Genomic DNA, 17,031 nt, shown 5'->3' on the forward strand with positions numbered 1-17,031 from the left:
TCCAATTTCTTTGTCTTTTCCTCAATTTCATTAAGGGATTTTTTTTCATTTCCTCTTTAAGAATATCTATCATCTTCATAAAGTCATTTTAAGGTCATTTTACTGTTTTTCAGCTGTGTTGGATTGTTCAGGTTTTACTCTCATTGACTATCTGGATTCTGGTAGAGTCATATTGCCCTTTCTGTTATTTATTGTGTTCTTGCATTGGCATTTAGGCATCTGGATTTGTGAAGATTATAGGTCTAGGTGTTGATTTCTGCATTTGTCTTTGTTTGGTGTGTGTTTTGTTCCTTGGTTTCTCTTTCCTCTCCAGATTTCTGGCCTAAATGACCAAGGGTTCTGGTGACTATCAAGGCCTCAGGTCCAATTTGATGTTTCCTCTGGGGTTTTGAGATCTTGGTGTCCCTAGTTCCTGCCTGGCCTCTGATAGAGCCAAAATCTTTTGAAGTTGGAGACCAGGATAGAACCCAGGGAAGGAGTGCGTTCTGGGGATATTAGGCAGGCTTAAAATGGTTTAGTGGTGATTAGCAGTGTTTTCCTGGGGTTGCTATGACCGGCCTGGTTCAGGCTGTGGGCCCTAGTGTGTAGCCCAGGGGAGGGGATGCAGTCTCGGGTTGTTGGGTAGGCTTTAAGAAGTGTTAGTGTGCAATAAATGGTGTCTTACCTAGATCCAGCCTGGCCTCTGATAAAACAGAAGTCTTCTTCTGAACTGGTAGACCAGGATATAGAGCCCATGGCAGAGGGTGCAGTCTCTAGAAGCCAATTTTATTGGTAATTTTAATAAGTAATCTGCACTCATTATAAAAACATAAAATAAGGAAAATTGAAGAAGATATTAAAACATTTACAAAGCATCCATTCACACATAGATTTAGTATTCTGGCTTAGTTCATACTATTAATTATTTTATAATAGTTACATGCATGTGTGTTTTAACACAATTAAGAGGATGTGCACTATATAATTACTTTCTTTTTTTGTCTTAGTTTGAGACAAGATCTGACTAAGTAGCTCTGGTTGTCCTAGAACTCACTATGTAGACTAGGTTGCCTTCAAATTTACAGTAATCCAACTACCTCTGCAGTTTGAGTGCTGGGATTAAAAGTAGGTATCAACTTGCCCAATTACTATTATGCTTGCTTTTATTTGTGTTGTATTCTGAACTTTCCAACATGGCTTCACACATTTTAAAAAATATTCTGATACTATTACATTCTTATTATTAATAATAAACTGTGATATTTCCAAATAGTTGCTAAAATATTTTCATAAGAAATCTAGGAAGCTAGAGATGCTCTGGGTATTTTGTAAATCAAAGGAAATGGAAATATGTTTCTGATGGATTATTTTAATGGTACATTATGTAGCTTTATCAAGGTCTAAATGTTTTTGAGCATGTGCTAAGAAACTCTATCAATAATTCATTTCAATAGAAACAACAAATTCATGAAATCAATATCAATATTTTCATTTTAAATATGAATAAACAGAGGCACAAAAACTTGCAGCTTGTTCATTCTCAGAGTAGAATTTTAACCAAATCTGAGAGAGCATGCAACATTATCCTTTCTTCTAAATATCTATTACTGCATATTCTGAAGGTTGTAAGGCATTTGATGATGGTTTATGAACCTCGGAAACACCCTCTTCTTACCATTAGAACATGTATTATTAAGATAGAGAGTCTGTCATTCATTCATTCTCTAAGCTTCAACTATTTGTAGAAAACCTCATGAATCTCTATTGCAAATAATTTGGCATATACACGTGTATGAAGCCTTTAGTTTTGCCTATCAGGGCCTGTGTCAAGAAAGAGCATTAGCTCTTGATCTATTACCCTTTCATGAGTTCATAAATTATAGAACTAGTTTCTCAATACCATTATATTGTTGGCTGATAGATGGAGATCAACTGATTTGTGCATTTTTGTGTGAAAACTTTTATACTAATACCTCTTAATAATTTAGTTATTTATATCTTACTAATTTTTCTTTGTCCAATTGAAATTCATCTTCCCCATTCCAATGAGGAGCTAAAAGAATGGCAAGAATGGCTTATCCTTAATCTAAAACATTTCAAGTGACTAGAACCCCAGTGGCCATCTAAAAACAGCCTTGAGAGACACAAATGTGTAGCCTCCAGAGAAACTCATTCAATACAGAAAGCTAAAACTTATTGATATTTATTTTATTTTAACTCTCTAAAGTTTTGGGGTACTTGGCTGCTGACAAACAGGTACTAAATCATTAAGGAGCAAGTGTTTACATTATATTTTGAACTAATAATAGATTTCTAAGGAAATTTGCATCACTGCTCTTCTAGTTGCATGCTGCATGGTGTTACTAGTAGTGAAGCTTTGTGTTCTTATGGAAAGGCCAGGATGCAGAAGTTGGTGGAATAAGGAGATTTATTTAAGGCTGGCTCTGGAGAAAATAGAGGGGACTTATGTCCCAGATGCCCGTCTTTGGGAGTCTCAAGAGTATAAAGGGATGTTATGCTACCAAGGAGGTTACAGTCAAACAATAGGCAGGAATTCTTCATTTTAGGCAAGATTTCTCTCCAGATTTCAACTTCTTCCTATCTTTTTAGATGTAGATCTCACCTTCTTGGGTTTTGTTTGGTTGGATTGATTTGGTTAGTTTTTATCCTGTTCAAGGAATTGAATATAGGACCTCATATCTGCTGCAATTCCTCTACACCAAATTATTCTCTCAGCTCTCAGTTTTTTACTTAAAATTTTTATTTAATTTTTTTCATATAATATATTTTGATCATATACTTACCCTCTTCCAAGCAGCAGCAGTCTCTAGTACAACAAGGCTGATGTACTTGAGAATTCACAGAGATTATGACAACATACACAAGACCTGTAAATGCCAGACAAAACCACAGTAGAGAGAAGGGGAAGTAGAATCAAGGTTGTGTTCCTAACCAAGAAGTTATTTGCAATTAATGGCTGCTGGAAGAGAGAAAATCAGTTTTCTTCAATGGAGTGACGCTGGATATTTCAATGACACACCAGGACAGGCTTCACGTGGACAGCACAAAATGGACTCAATGTTTGTGGGTTTTTTTGGGGTGTTTTGCTTGTATTTGTTTTTTAAGAAAGAGAAATAACATGAAATTTGGTGGGGGAAGAATCAGGGAAGTGCTTAGTGAGGGAACAATGTGATCAAAATATCGTGTATGAAGTTGCCAAGGTAGATCTTAAATTTGTGATGCTCCTGTTTTGGACTCCCTGGTACCTGGAATTACAGCTATGTGTGTTACCAGGTCTAGTTTTGAATTTTCCTTTAGACAAATGCATTAGTTTTCTGTGAGCCAATTCATGTGATGTGAATCAAAAGGAGAGCTTCCAGGGTTTAAAATACCAGGTGAAAGTGACGGGCCATCCGTGCTGTGGGGCACCACAATGGCATATACAATAGTTTTAGTGGTACGCCACACTGTAAATCCAGTAGCATTACAGTGCATCTATCATAAACCGTGTACTTTTTCATGATAAAATACCATATAATCCAGTGTTTATTTGGGCATTTCCCCAACACTTTGAGTCTTTCTTCTCATTCATGAAGTTATTCAAAAGCCCATCACTCCAACTTCTGTCCTGCCACAACTAATTTTCGGACTCTAATATGTGTGTTCCCTTTCTTATATTTGTGATACTAATGATGAAACCAAGAGAGCTTTACATATGCTAGGAGAGCGTTTTATTACTGAACTATATCCAGTAAAAGATAAAAAAATTAATCTTTGTCCACCCAGCAGACTTTTTTCTGGTGTCTTATATTTCCTTATATAGTTGTGAGGGCTGGCCTTAAACTTGTGACCCAATTACTGGTGTACACCATCAATCCAGCTATTCACCCCTTTGTGACGATGTTGGAGATTGTGACGAGTCCACTACACAATCCACACTAATTTTTCCATCTCAGAACCTTTGATTTAATCCCATCTGCAAATTACTTTTTGCTATATAAGGTAATGTATGAATAGGTCTGGGGATTACAATGGGCATGTTTGGAAACTATTAGTTTATACTCCTAAGCAGGCAAGTAGGGAGAGGTGAAGGCAAGGAAGGTCATGACTTCCTTTTCATATTTCTATTAGCATATATTTCAACAATGGATTTAATTATGACATTTCCTTCTATGCAATTCCGTATCATATTTGTCACCCCTTACCCTTTCTTGTCCCCTTCCCACTACCACTGATCCCCTTCCATATCCCAACAGTCTTACTTTGATTTTTATGTCTTTGACTCACCAAAAAGTAAAAAAATAAAATGTTATTGCTTCTTTAGAAATGAAACGTTGAATGGGGCTAGAAAATAGATACATGAGAGAGGAGTAGTCAAGGACCAGGTGCAAAAGGTTAAAAGGGTTGCAAAGCAGATGAAACAATTTAAACTGTTAAGAGTAAAGGAAATGAGGTTTACGATTTCTATCAGAGTAATAGAGCACTTAACTAGCATGGGAAAGGCCTAGTGTTTCATGTTTGTGTTCCCAGCACCAAAAATATGAAGGTATGAGCCTGGAGGAGAGAAAGCACATGCAAGGAAGTCAGACATGGACTCAGGGAGCAAACGTTTGACAGTTATCTCTAGTTAGTTGCTGAGGGACCATTATTGAGCAATTATCTCTAGTTAGTTGCTGAGGGACCATTATTGACCAATTTCAGAGTTGTGTCAGTTGACAATGAAGGTGGGGGAAATGTTGCATTATTATTTTTTTCTTTTTTAAATTTACTTTTCCATTCAAAAATTTACACTTCCTCCCCCTCCTACCATTCCCCTTCTGCTCCTCCACTCCCCTTCCTCCCTCCCCCTCCCTTCTTAAGAGAGGGCAGGGAACCCAGCCCTGTGGGAAGTCCAAGCACCCTGCCCCCACATCCAGGCCTAGGAAGCTTTGTATCCAAATAGACTAGGGTCCCAAAAAGCCAGTGCATGTTGTAGAAACAACTCCCAGTGCCTTTATCAATGGTTTCTCAGTCAGCCCCCACTGTCAGTCACATTCAGAGAGTCCAGTTTGATCACATGCTCATTCAGTCCTGGTCTAGCCGGCCTTGGTGAGCTCCCATTAGAACAGGCACACTGTCTCAGTGGGTGGACCAACCCCTAGCAGTCCTGACTTCCTTGCTCATCTTCTCCCTCCTTCTACTCTTCAACTGGACCTTGGGAGCTCAGTCCATTGTTCTGATGAGGGTCTCTGTCTCTATCTCCATCCGTCGCCAGACGAAGACTCTACGGTGATATTTGAGATAATCATCAGTGTGATAGTGGGGCAAGGCCAGTTCAGGCACCCTCTACTCTGCTGCCCAAGGACCTAGCTGGGGACATCCCAGTGGATACCTGGAATCCCCTCTAGCAAAGAAGAGATTAGTTTATTTTTTGTTAATTTTATACTAACAGAACATTCATAAACATTTTATTTTAAAGCTCAACGTGAAGCAATTAATAATGGAGCTGGAGAGAAGGCTCAGAGGTTAAGGACAATTTCTGCTCTTCCAGAGGACCCAAACTCTCTTCCCAGCACCCAAATAGGGAAGCTCACAGCCATCTGTAACTCTGATTCTCGGGGATATAACATTGTAGCAATTATGTAGCCACAACTAATAAAAACCCAGAGACAGATATTGGGTTCAAGCTGAAGATTAAAAACACAAACCAGCCAACTACTAGAGAGCTCTTACCTCTACCAAGGCTCAGACAAACAAAGGGGCAATCCTCTCCTCAGCATGAGTACAAACTGCAATTCTCTCCACTAAACTTCAGCTGCCCTGTTCTTATCTCCTCCTGTCTTTTTTTAAATTTTTTTCCGTTTATTTATTTATTAAAGATTTCTGTCTCTTCCCCGCCACCACCTCCCATTTTCCTCCCCCTCTCCCAATCAAGTCCCCCTCCCTCGTCAGCCCAAAGAACTATCAGGGTTCCCTGCCCTGTGGGAAGTCCAAGGACCACCCACCTCCATCCAGGTCTAGTAAGGTGAGCATCCAAACTGCCTAGGCTCCCACAAAGCCAGTACGTGCAGTAGGATCAAAAACCCATTGCCATTGTTCTTGAGTTCTCAGTAGTCCTCATTGTCTGCTATGTTCAGCGAGTCTGGTTTTATCCTAGGCTTTTATACCTCTCTCTGCCCAGCTAAATCATTCTTGTCTCTACCTCCCTGGTGCTGGGATTAAATGTCTGTGACTCCCAAGTGCCGAAAGTACCTTTGTGTGAACTCTCTGTCTCTTTTTAGTTGTATTCAATTTTGTGTATTCCAGGATGGCCTTGACTCCTGGGATTAAAGGTGTGTGCCACCACTCCCTGGCCTCTAGTGGTTTAGCTCTGTACTCTGATTTTCAGGAAAGCTTTATTTATTAAAACACAAATAAATTATCACTGTATTTTCCATTTTTTGTCTAAAATAAAGGCATAACTAATATAAAAAACTATATACAATAAGTACAATAAATATATACAATATGTACAGGCAGTAAGTATATCAACAATGTCTAGTCCATTTGCATTTGACAAAGTGAGAGAAAATACTCCATTATCTATCCTATCTTGGTGAGTCCAAAGTCTGCTACCTAATTTAGTTTCTATCATAGCTTGAATTACCATCCAAAACTATCTTTTAATATCTCTCAACCTTATATACTTTATACTTCTTTAGTTAATTTCTTTTCTGAGTGTGGTAATCAAAGGAAAGTATAACTATTGTAAAACTCTAGGATAACTCTGAAGCCATTTCTGAGAACTCTGAGGCCATTTCTGAGGCCTCTCAGCAGTGGTGCTCTCCCCTCCCCTGGGAACCAAGGACCTAACAACTATACATGCACGTACTGGAATGTTGGGGATTTTCCATCTCTCTGTGTCCTTGTGGATGTTCTCCAGATAGAACTCAGTTATTGAAATTGGGGCAAGATAACTCTTAGATGTTGACTCAGTTCCTCAGCCTTGGTCAGGGGATATTGACTCGGTTCCTCAGATACGGTTAGGATGACTCACAGATGTTTCCCCCTTATCCCGCCTGATCTAGCAACCACTCTCTCGCCATGACTTAGACAAATCATTGCTAGTAGCCCTTTGAATCAGCCAATCCTAATAATTGGAAAAACAACCCCCAAACTCCCCCCTTGTTTCTGTGGCTTTTTACTTTAAAAGTAGCCTGTACCAGGTATTCTGGGTCTTTTGGCTTCCCAAATGCTGAAAGACCCTGTTGTGACAGAATTAATTAAATTCTCTTGCTTTTACATCAACTGTGGTATGAGAGTGTTTTCTTGGGGCAACTCCTCCTTGGTAATTGGACTTTAGGGTCCAACACTATCTAGTCCTCAACTCTATTGGAGACACAAAAAGGAAGAAATATTGCCTAAGTAAACAGGAAGTGTGAGCAAGCAACTTTCAAAACATGTGAGAAATGGCATAAACAGCTGGCTACCTGGACAATCACCCAAGGTTCCTCTGAAATGCTGGGGCATCCATCTTCAGCCTAAATGACTAGAATATTTGACAAACTTTTCTATGAAGCAGGGTTTTTGAAGGATTGTCCCACCTTGTCTTTTATGTCCTGCTTGTCCAATTAGGACAGCATACTGTCAGCAGTTGAGCCAAGGGCATTTTCTTGCCCAGTGGCTTACTTTTCCCACAAGAAGGTAAACTCCATATGGAGTTTCTTCAGTGTCCATTATCTTCTCTGAAGTTGATTGGTGCTGCCAGGGGCAGACATGTCTCATTCTCTTAAAAGTGAACTCATGTTATAAAAACATTTTAAATGTCATATTCTGTAGATCTCTGAAGTGTTTGAAGACAACCTGTCTATTTAAAATATATTTCTGTTTGACCTAAAAAGCATACCAAATATAGCCACAAGTTTAATTATAATAAATGACTAATTACTAACCTGCATTTCCTTATTATCCTAAGCAGTTGGTTATAATAACTGTTAAGAACTAGAAATTTGCACTACATTGTTAAATGAGTTGTATAGGTACAATACAATGAACAATATTATAAATGTATGTGAAGTATGTTTTAGCAAAAGTAATTTCAAATTTGTATCCATCTACAAAATTTGTAAATAATATACAAAAGTCCAATCCAGTGTAAAATATTTAAAAACTAGTAGTGCTTTTTAAAAGTAGATCGAATAATTTAACTTTTTACCTTATCATATCTATATCTTCCCTTTTTCCATTTCAAAGTAGATTCAATAATCTATCCCTTTATCCTAACATATTGGTATCTCCCTTTTTTCTTTTCAAAACAAGAACTATCTAATCTCCTTTGTTCAACTTTCTTCCTCACTTGTAACTGATAATAGTTTGTAACTCAAACACTAAACAATGACAAATATCCATAACTCAATGAAAGACCAAAAACCACCCACCCTACCTCTTGGGAATGTGGGCATCATATTCTTAAATATTTTTCCTGCTGCCTGGGGGTGATGGTATCTTTAGAGGATTCTTAAAAGAAGAATTTTGGTTAATTGTCAAATCCTGGGAGAGGTAACTTTATCATTTGTTATCCAGTCTCTGTGTAATGGGAAAGTGTTTCAAGACCTGGTTAGAGTAGTCTGTGAGGCTGGATCATCTCAGCTAGCCACCTCAAAATTGTTCTGAACAATTTTTAATCCAAAGCCAATCTATAGGTAGTGTTTTTCAGCATGTGGTGTCATCATAATCCTGGAGGAATCATTGTTGTAGGATCCCATCTTCTTTTTGGAGAGTTCAGAGATTGCATTAAGTCACAATATTTCTTTTCTTGGTGTTTTTTTTTCTGGGTAATTCTCCCTTATGCTTTGGATGCTTATTTTTCCAAAGGTCTTAAATTTCTCAAGATATTTGCTTTTATTTTACTGAAGAGACAAAAACAAACCCTTCCCCAACCCTAACTTTGGGGAGGTTCCTAATATAATCTTTATCAATTTTGACTTAGGATTTCTCCTGAAATTTTTGTTTTGTCTTCTATTGCTATTCCATCATCAAAAGCAGTATGGTTTCTTACAATAGGCAATAGGCTTTTTAACTTCTTTGGGAAGGAATTTTCTCCATGATGACAGGAAATAACTGAACCACATTTGTCATAGAGACCTATAAGAGGCCCCTCAAGGAGTTTCCTGATGACAAATGATTATCTTGAATATCTCTTCTTGATCTATGATTATTAGTTTAATACCTACCTTTGCCAGGCCTTCTTCATAATCAAGAAGGGAAGGGTGTTCTGCTTGGATTATGCTTAAGAAAAACATTGTTTCTAGGAAAGCACTGCTTACAATTCTTTTTTTTTTTTTAAGGCAGAGTTTTTCTGTGTAGCTTTGTAGCCTGTCCTCAAAAACTCTTTGTAGACCAGGCTAGCCTTTAACTAACAGAGTCCTACCTGCCTCTGCCTCCTGAGTGCTGGGATTAAATGCATGCACCACCACTGCATGGCTACAATCTCTTTTAAGGCAACATCGTTTGCCACAATTATAACACTTGACATTTCGATTTTTCCTCAGACCTCTGGAAATCACCTCTCCTATCTAAGAATCATTATGACTCATGAGATTCAATACTGATTGTATTTCAGATTCAATCCTCCAAGGGTGCTGACTTTATTCTTAAAGGCCTAATTATTATTTTACATTGAGAATTAGCATTTTCAAAAGCCAGAGATTCAGTTATTATTTGTCTAGCTTCTGAATTTGGTATCATTATATTTAGTGTTGAAGTCAATCTTTGTTAAAAAAAATCTGTAAAGGCTTCCTTGTGGGGGGTTGTATAACTTTAGTAAATGACTTGATTTTCTTTCCTACTTCTCCAATTCTGTGACAAGCATTCCAAGCTGGTGCACGGTATAAGTGAGGACAGGGTCATTATACAAAGATTTCCTTTTTATAGTAGCATAGTCTCCTTTTCCAAGAATTTGATCTTGGGAGATTTCCATACCTCTAGCTTTACTCCATTGTTCAATAATCTTAGCCTCGTCTTTGAACCAGATGCTCCATTGTAATTGTCCGGGCTCTAAAACAGCTTCAAACAAGTCTATCCAGTCTTTAGGGATAATGCTATTACAAACTGATCACAAGTTGAATATTTGCTTCATAAAAGCAAATGCATGACTTATGAGACTATCACTTCCTTGAATCTCCTTAAATATAACATTGGCACAGGAGTCCAATTAGGTCTTACAAAGCCTCTATCACTTGGCAATTCCTGTAAGGTTACTGGATGTAATAAGGTTGGTTGTTTGAAAACCTTAGGATGTTCCTCTCTAACTTATAATGCAATGCTGAATTTGGTTCTCCATTAAATTCCTCTTTCTGGATCTAAATATCTCCCTGATCTGTTTTATTAAGTTTTTCTCAGGTCTTTATCTTGGCAATCAAACCAAACAACTTTTTAAGAGATAAACCAAGAATTATCAAAATGACAAGGATTATCAAAATGATAATTAACCATACATCAATCCCAGTTAATATGATTATCCCTTCATTTAGTTGTTCCATTTTAAAATTACGCATTGCATAATCATGCAGACAACTTTCTCATCATACTCATATTTCCCATTTTTTAATATGGAAAAAAGCTTTCCCTTTTAACTAATTCCTCCCTTAAATAATTTCTAATTTTCTCACCAAATTTACCACCAATGATGATGAAGATGTGAGGCTTATTGCTGCTGTGTAGAATAGTAAAAGCCTGACTGTATTTCAAGGCAGCTACTTAGTTTGGCAACAGCCTGAGAAGAGGGTTCAGGGAAAGCCCACCAGGAGAGAAGAAAATAAAAACTAGCGGTAGGGTGGTGACTCTAGCCATGTGTAACTCCAACCTCTGCCAGTGGCTACAAAGTCATAAGCAAATGGCTCTTTTGTGAATTCATACCCCAAACATTGGGTGCCAGATGTATCATAACTAATAAACACCCAGAGACAAATATTGAGGTTCAAACTGAAGATCAGAAAAGCAAAGCAGCTAAGCCACTATGGACTTCTTACCTCTACCAAGGCTCAGACAAACAAAGGGGCAATCCTGTCCTCAGTGTGACTGCAGACTGCAATACTCTCTACCAAACCGAACACTCTACACTCTGATCTTCAGGCAGGTTTTATTTTAAAACACAAATAAAATATCACTATATAACACTCACTTATGGCCTCCAAGGACACACACACACCACACACACACACATATATACACATACATACATACACAGAGGGAGAGGGGGAAAGGAGAGAGATTGTTTTCAAATAAAATAGATTTTAATGACATATACTCAGACATACCTATTTTTTTAACTTAGACATTATTAGCCCTTGTTATTTTCTACTGTGTGTTGTCTGAAACAGATACTTAAAAAAAGACTCCTGTGTCTATTTGAAGCTGTGGTAATTACTGATGTAACATCTTTGTAGAACACTGGAGTTAATTACATGTCCCAAACAGAAGAAATTAGCCCAGTTCATCAAGGCTATTAACCACACAGAGAGGAAAACACATTTGAAGTTTGTAAGCCAAAAGCTCTAGCTACAAAAGGAAGTAAGAATAATGTATAAATGAGTTTATCCCTTCTAATTTGACTAGTATTCAGAGTGTGTTTTAAAAAAAGGATTAGAATAGATAACTCATTTTCTCTCTCTCATTTTTATTTGTTAAAGGACTTTGGTAGTAAAGGATTCCTAAAGCAGAGCTACAATCTAGCTGAAGAAAGGTTTTATAAATTGACACATAGTTAGGTAAACTAGTTGCAGCTCAGTTTAGTCTCCCTTAACTATGCCCAGACTCACCATCTTCTTTCTTTCACCTTGTGTTTCTCAGTATCTTCAGTAAGATTCTCTTACTAAACTGTAATCACTGTTCAGTCCTGCCTTCCAGAGAAATATCCTGACTTTCTTGATGAAATTTTGACTACTTATGATCTCTTTGGTCACCATTTTATATGCCAACCCAGGTACTAATATATTAGTATATTAGTCCACATACAGACAAAAGGATCATATTTTAAACTACTTTCTGCCAATTCAATTTTGTTTCTGTTGAATTCTCTAAATTCCCCTCTTTTCTCACCTTTATAGTTTACTTCCTTTCCTTTATCAACTTTTATGTGTATTTATTTATTTATTTATTGAGTGCATGAGTGAGTGGGTGGATGCATGCAGCATGTGAATGTAGAGGTCAGAGTTCAACTCACTGGAGTCAGTTCAATTCTTCCACCATGTAGGTCATAGAGACCAAAGTCAGATGATGAGGCTTGGTAGCAAGCATCTTTACTATTTCATCTTGTCAGCCTTTTCTTCTTTGATTCACTCACGGTATAAACCCATTGATTTTAAGAGGGCAGACTTCTATCTGCAGGTCAAGACATGCTTAACTATTAATTTACTTCAAGCATTTCCAACCTCTTGCATATTTTAAAAAATCCATTCTGTAAAATATGCATGTAGGGCATATGAAATTTGACATTTTAGGTATAAAGTATATTGCAAGTAAACCGGGACTAAAAGTCACTGAATTTCCAATTATTTTTTCCATTTCAGCTTAAAAACAGGTGAGATACACAAGGATGGAAAAGCAAATTGTGTACTTTCTCTGGGGAGACAGCAACTGACACTGGCACTTATGTCAAGCATTGTGTTTTCTGTAGGGCCTCCCTTGTCCTTGACCTTGCTGCCTCCTCTTCATTTCTAATCTCTGCAGTCTAATGTAATAGTCCTTGCAGATTGACAAAAGGCCTCCAGTAAATCCAGTCTGGAAGGACCTGGGACATTTCCTTAAATGGAGCTACTTCTTGGTCTGTAGGAATTATTTCAATTTGGAGTCATTACAGCAGTATTCTGGTTGGTGCACACTGAGTACAATACATTAATGGCTTTGAAAAGTTACAGAGGCTCTGAAAAAGACCCTTTTCTCTTGAATCAACTAGTATATTTTAGGTCAGTTTGACACCATGGTTAGTTGGCTGTCCCATAGCAGCCTTGCCTTTGAATAGGTATATAGTTATTTCTAGAAGCCTGGCAAGAACCAAGGAAACTATGTAGCTCATAGTTCATAGGTGTGAGGGAACCCTGAGGTACAGTATTTTAGGATGGTAGCAATCTCAAAATCTGGCAGACACTGTAATAATTATAATTTTAGGGGGTTATAAAAAGAAAATCCAGGTACAAAACTAAGTTAAGGATATGACCTAGAGCCTGGTGACCTTCTTATGTTGTCAAGACAAGTAGTTTAAGTGCATCTCCTCCTCAGCATGGTTGTTTCTTCTACCTGGAGGCAGTGTGTTCCAACATATCCAGTGACTACCTAGAATTGTGACTAGTAAGTACTAAATACATGCACACACACATGCACATGCACACACACAACACACATATTCTCTCTCTCACACACACGAGGTCTATGTATTTTTATTAATTTGAATGTTGTGCTCAAGCTAGGTACACCAATATTTCAAAAATGGAATAACTGAGCGGGTGCTATGTGTGATGTGGCCTAATTAACTTTTCCCATCTTTATTTTTTCCAACTTTTTAGTGTTTTCTACATTCTTGGCCCAGAGGAATTGAATCCTGTTCTGAAGCTTTTGAGAGATCAAAGTTCAGCATCATTAGTGAGTCTTAGCTGCTGACTGGGTACCGCAGCAAAGCCTTTAGAGAATTAGTTTTTCAGTGCAAACAATGACTTTCATGGACTGTAATCTCAGTATAACATGCTTTCTCTGTAACCTGAAAGAATACCCAGCACTCGTCAGCAAATCTGTGGAGACCTTATAGAAACCCTCTTAACTGAACCGCTGCGACTCTGGGTTGGCCAGGGAGAACCTTAACAATAGTAAATATCCATTTGCCTTCTGGAAGTTTCAAGCACTGCCACACCGAACTGCTGCGGAAATACCATGTCTAAGAACTCAGAGTTCATCAATCTGTCATTTTTATTAGACCATGAGAAGGAAATGATCCTGGGAGTCCTAAAGAGAGACGAATATTTGAAAAAAGTGGAAGAAAAGAGAATAAGGTAATGCATGTTTTTGTTTTGCCCTTTTGACTGCAATAATTTTGATTGGTGATATGACAGTCACACTAGACAGTACTGACCAGGGATTTTTATGACTTTCCAGAAGGAGCCCAAATATTTGAAAATGGCTTCAGCACTATACCATTTAGCCAGAGAAGAGGATAAAAATGAGCAAATAATAGAATGTTAATGAGCCAACCTAGTAGCAAAGAAGAAAGACTCCCCAACTCTGGAATGTCCGATTGTGTCATTGAGCAACTTGCTACAGTGTTACTTTTACATTGCTGTAACTGTACAAGCAAGTGAGGGGGGAGAATTTACCTCGGCTTACAGTTCAGAGAATGCCATCCATCAGGCTAAGGAAAGGATGATGATGACGATGATGATGATGACGATGATGATGATGACGATGATGATGATGATGACGATGACGATGACGATGACGATGATGATGATGATGATGATGATGATGATGATGATGATGATGATATCGTGTCCTAGCAATCCAGGAAGCAGAAACACAGACTAAAAGCAGAGCTGGCCCTTAGAGCTCTCAACTTCCACCTATGCAAATCTACATTCAGCAGTTAAGCCTTAAACCTAGGAAGCCTATATAAACCGTCAAAGCAATTCCACCATCTGGGAACCAAGTTTTCAAACATATAAATCCATAGATTGACATCATACATTCAAACCTGATAGATCTAGTGTGCTCCCCAAAGGTTCATATGTTGAAGATAATGTCTCAATGGGAAGGGGTGAAATCTTTAAGAGGTAGGATCTAGTTAGAAATTTTAAGTCACTGAAAGCATGACCCTGGTTTGTTGCTTTCTGACTACCAGAAGGTGTATACGCATCCCTTCCTACATGATCGTGTTATCATGTGTTTTTACAATCTCTAAATAACAGAGTCAAGCAGCCATTGAAAGAAATCCCCTTCTTTTTCATTTTTTTATCTCAGGTAATTTTGTTCCACTAATAAAGAAGAACTGGCTACTACTACCCCCGATTTCTCTGATTTAGATTCTTCATCAACAAAACAGTAACAATATCATTATTCCTCATAGCACCTGCTGTAAAGATGAAGGAAGCTGTTACATATGCTTGTGAATTTCCCTCCTCCCCAGCAACCTTCAACTGACCGTATATTCTGGAAAATGGGTAACCTCATGAGTTCTCTCCTTTAGCAATTGCAAGCTGTTTATAAATTCTCAGGGGTGCAGAGGGTTTTGTGAACCCACTCCCGCCTCCACAACAGAAAATGAATGGTTCCAATCTAGTGTAGATTTCCTGTTGATAACCAAAGCTGTCTGAAATTTGTGAGTGCAGCAGTGGCCATGCCATGCCTGCAAACATTCCACAACAGAGATTTTGGTGGTAATTATAGCCATTTTGAGGATCCTGTTGAAACACACTCATGACATTACCACTCCCATCAGTAAAAGGAACAGAAAATATTACTTCAGCCTGGCATTTACTGATAGTTCTGACCCGTAAGCTGTATGCCATTATCCAAAATTACTTTGACTTTTATCAAACACTAAAAACTGACAAAAAGTTCTTTAAGTTGATCTTCTCAATGTGGTGACTGAAAAACTGAAGTGCAAGTTTGTTGTTTTGCTCTGCACGCCTAGTTCCGCTGAAATGGGCCACTAAGCAAGTCTAAACTCTGTCCCATCAATCACCCTACAGCAGCACAACTGAGGAACTGCCCTTTTCCTTTATCTGAAGGGTCATTCTTTCATTTTAGTCCTGGGGGAAGAGAAGGAAGGAGAAAGATTAGAGAAAAACAAATAAGGTAAACATTTGGTTCAAATGAATTTAATTTATTTTCAGGAATAATTCTTTCAACCTGGAAGTCAAGGAGGCCAGTAAGTGCAAAGAATAATATTCTTTTAATACTCTATAAATATTTAATCTGCAAGTATGTTTTTTAATCAAATCTTATTACTCTACCACTAAGAATGAAATTAGTTTGACCTTTCCAAAAGCCTGAAGACTTACTGCCTCCATAGAAATCTCAAAAAAATGTGGGACTGAACTTCTAGCCTGGTAAACATTTTATTTTAATCTTAGGAGAATTTTTCAATAAGATTCTTAATGCATTAGCAGCAATCACAGCATGAGGGAATCTGGAGAGACGGCTCAAGAGTTGAGTGTGTACTGCTTGTGCAGAGGACCTGAGTTCCAGTCCCTGCACCCACGCTGACTGGCTCTCAACTGCCAGTGACTCTAGCTTCAGGCGGATCTGTCACCTCCGACCTCCTTGGGCACAAGCACTCACATGCATATATCCACACCTAGATACATACATAGGCATAATTAAAAATAAGAGATCACAATGTAAAAATACTAGTTCCTAAATGGAACTCAAACTATTTATGAGTCCCACAGAAAAATGAAGAAGTTCTACCAAGAACTTAATATTTGGCACCTTTTGTCACTTAGAATAGTATGTAGCACAAATTGAGTGAACACTTTGGGAAGTATTGTCAGATTCTAGTGTTGCTTCTCAGTGTTGGGCTGAGTTCTAGGCTCTGTCCTAGACATTTGCACTACAGTAACCAAGTCCATTCTTGTTGTCTGTGACTGCTCTGTGCCCGCTGGTGAGCACTCTTGGGGTCCACGCCAGCTGCTGCAAAGGCTATTTTATATCCCTCTGGCTATTGCCTGGGCTAATGAAAAGAAACGCTATGTTTGTATGCAGCACTGACGCTTTGACTGCTAGCATTTGTCTCTGCTTGCTGTGCCTTGTTCTGGCTGCTTTCTTGTGCTAATATAGTATATTTGGTGTTCGCCTTGTATATCTGCTGCTTTATACATTTGCCACAGTTTCTCTTGTACGTGGAATGGTTTGGGGTTTTACAATAAGCATTACATGGCAACTTCCTGTAGTTAACGCAGACTCATCTACAACCTAATACTGACCTGTCAGAATAAGCTAACTCTAAAGTGAATGCTCTCTAGCGCTCTAACCTTAATCCATTCTGTGGAAGTGTCTGTAGTTAACTGCAAATTGGTGTACAGTTTACGACAGAAAACTCAGGAGTGA

At 38.2% G+C, this 17,031-nt stretch overlaps 1 protein-coding gene across 4 annotated transcripts in view; it reads left to right on the forward strand.

Annotated features, from left to right (window-relative positions):
• Sytl5 (synaptotagmin like 5) overlaps positions 1-17,031 on the forward strand; it is a 382,433-nt gene that overhangs the window by 158,892 nt on the left and 206,510 nt on the right. For 2 of the 4 annotated variants that reach the window (XM_075957599.1, XM_075957600.1), the window contains one exon: positions 13,500-13,979. In XM_075957599.1, the coding sequence (XP_075813714.1) occupies positions 13,861-13,979 (119 nt within the window). In that variant the 5' untranslated portion in view covers positions 13,500-13,860. Of the gene's footprint in view, positions 1-13,499; positions 13,980-17,031 lie in introns of those variants that run through there. The other 2 variants (XM_075957602.1, XM_075957601.1) reach the window with 1 other exon arrangement.

This window comes from Microtus pennsylvanicus, chromosome X (genome assembly GCF_037038515.1).
Source record: "Microtus pennsylvanicus isolate mMicPen1 chromosome X, mMicPen1.hap1, whole genome shotgun sequence".
NCBI lineage: Eukaryota > Metazoa > Chordata > Mammalia > Rodentia > Cricetidae > Microtus > Microtus pennsylvanicus.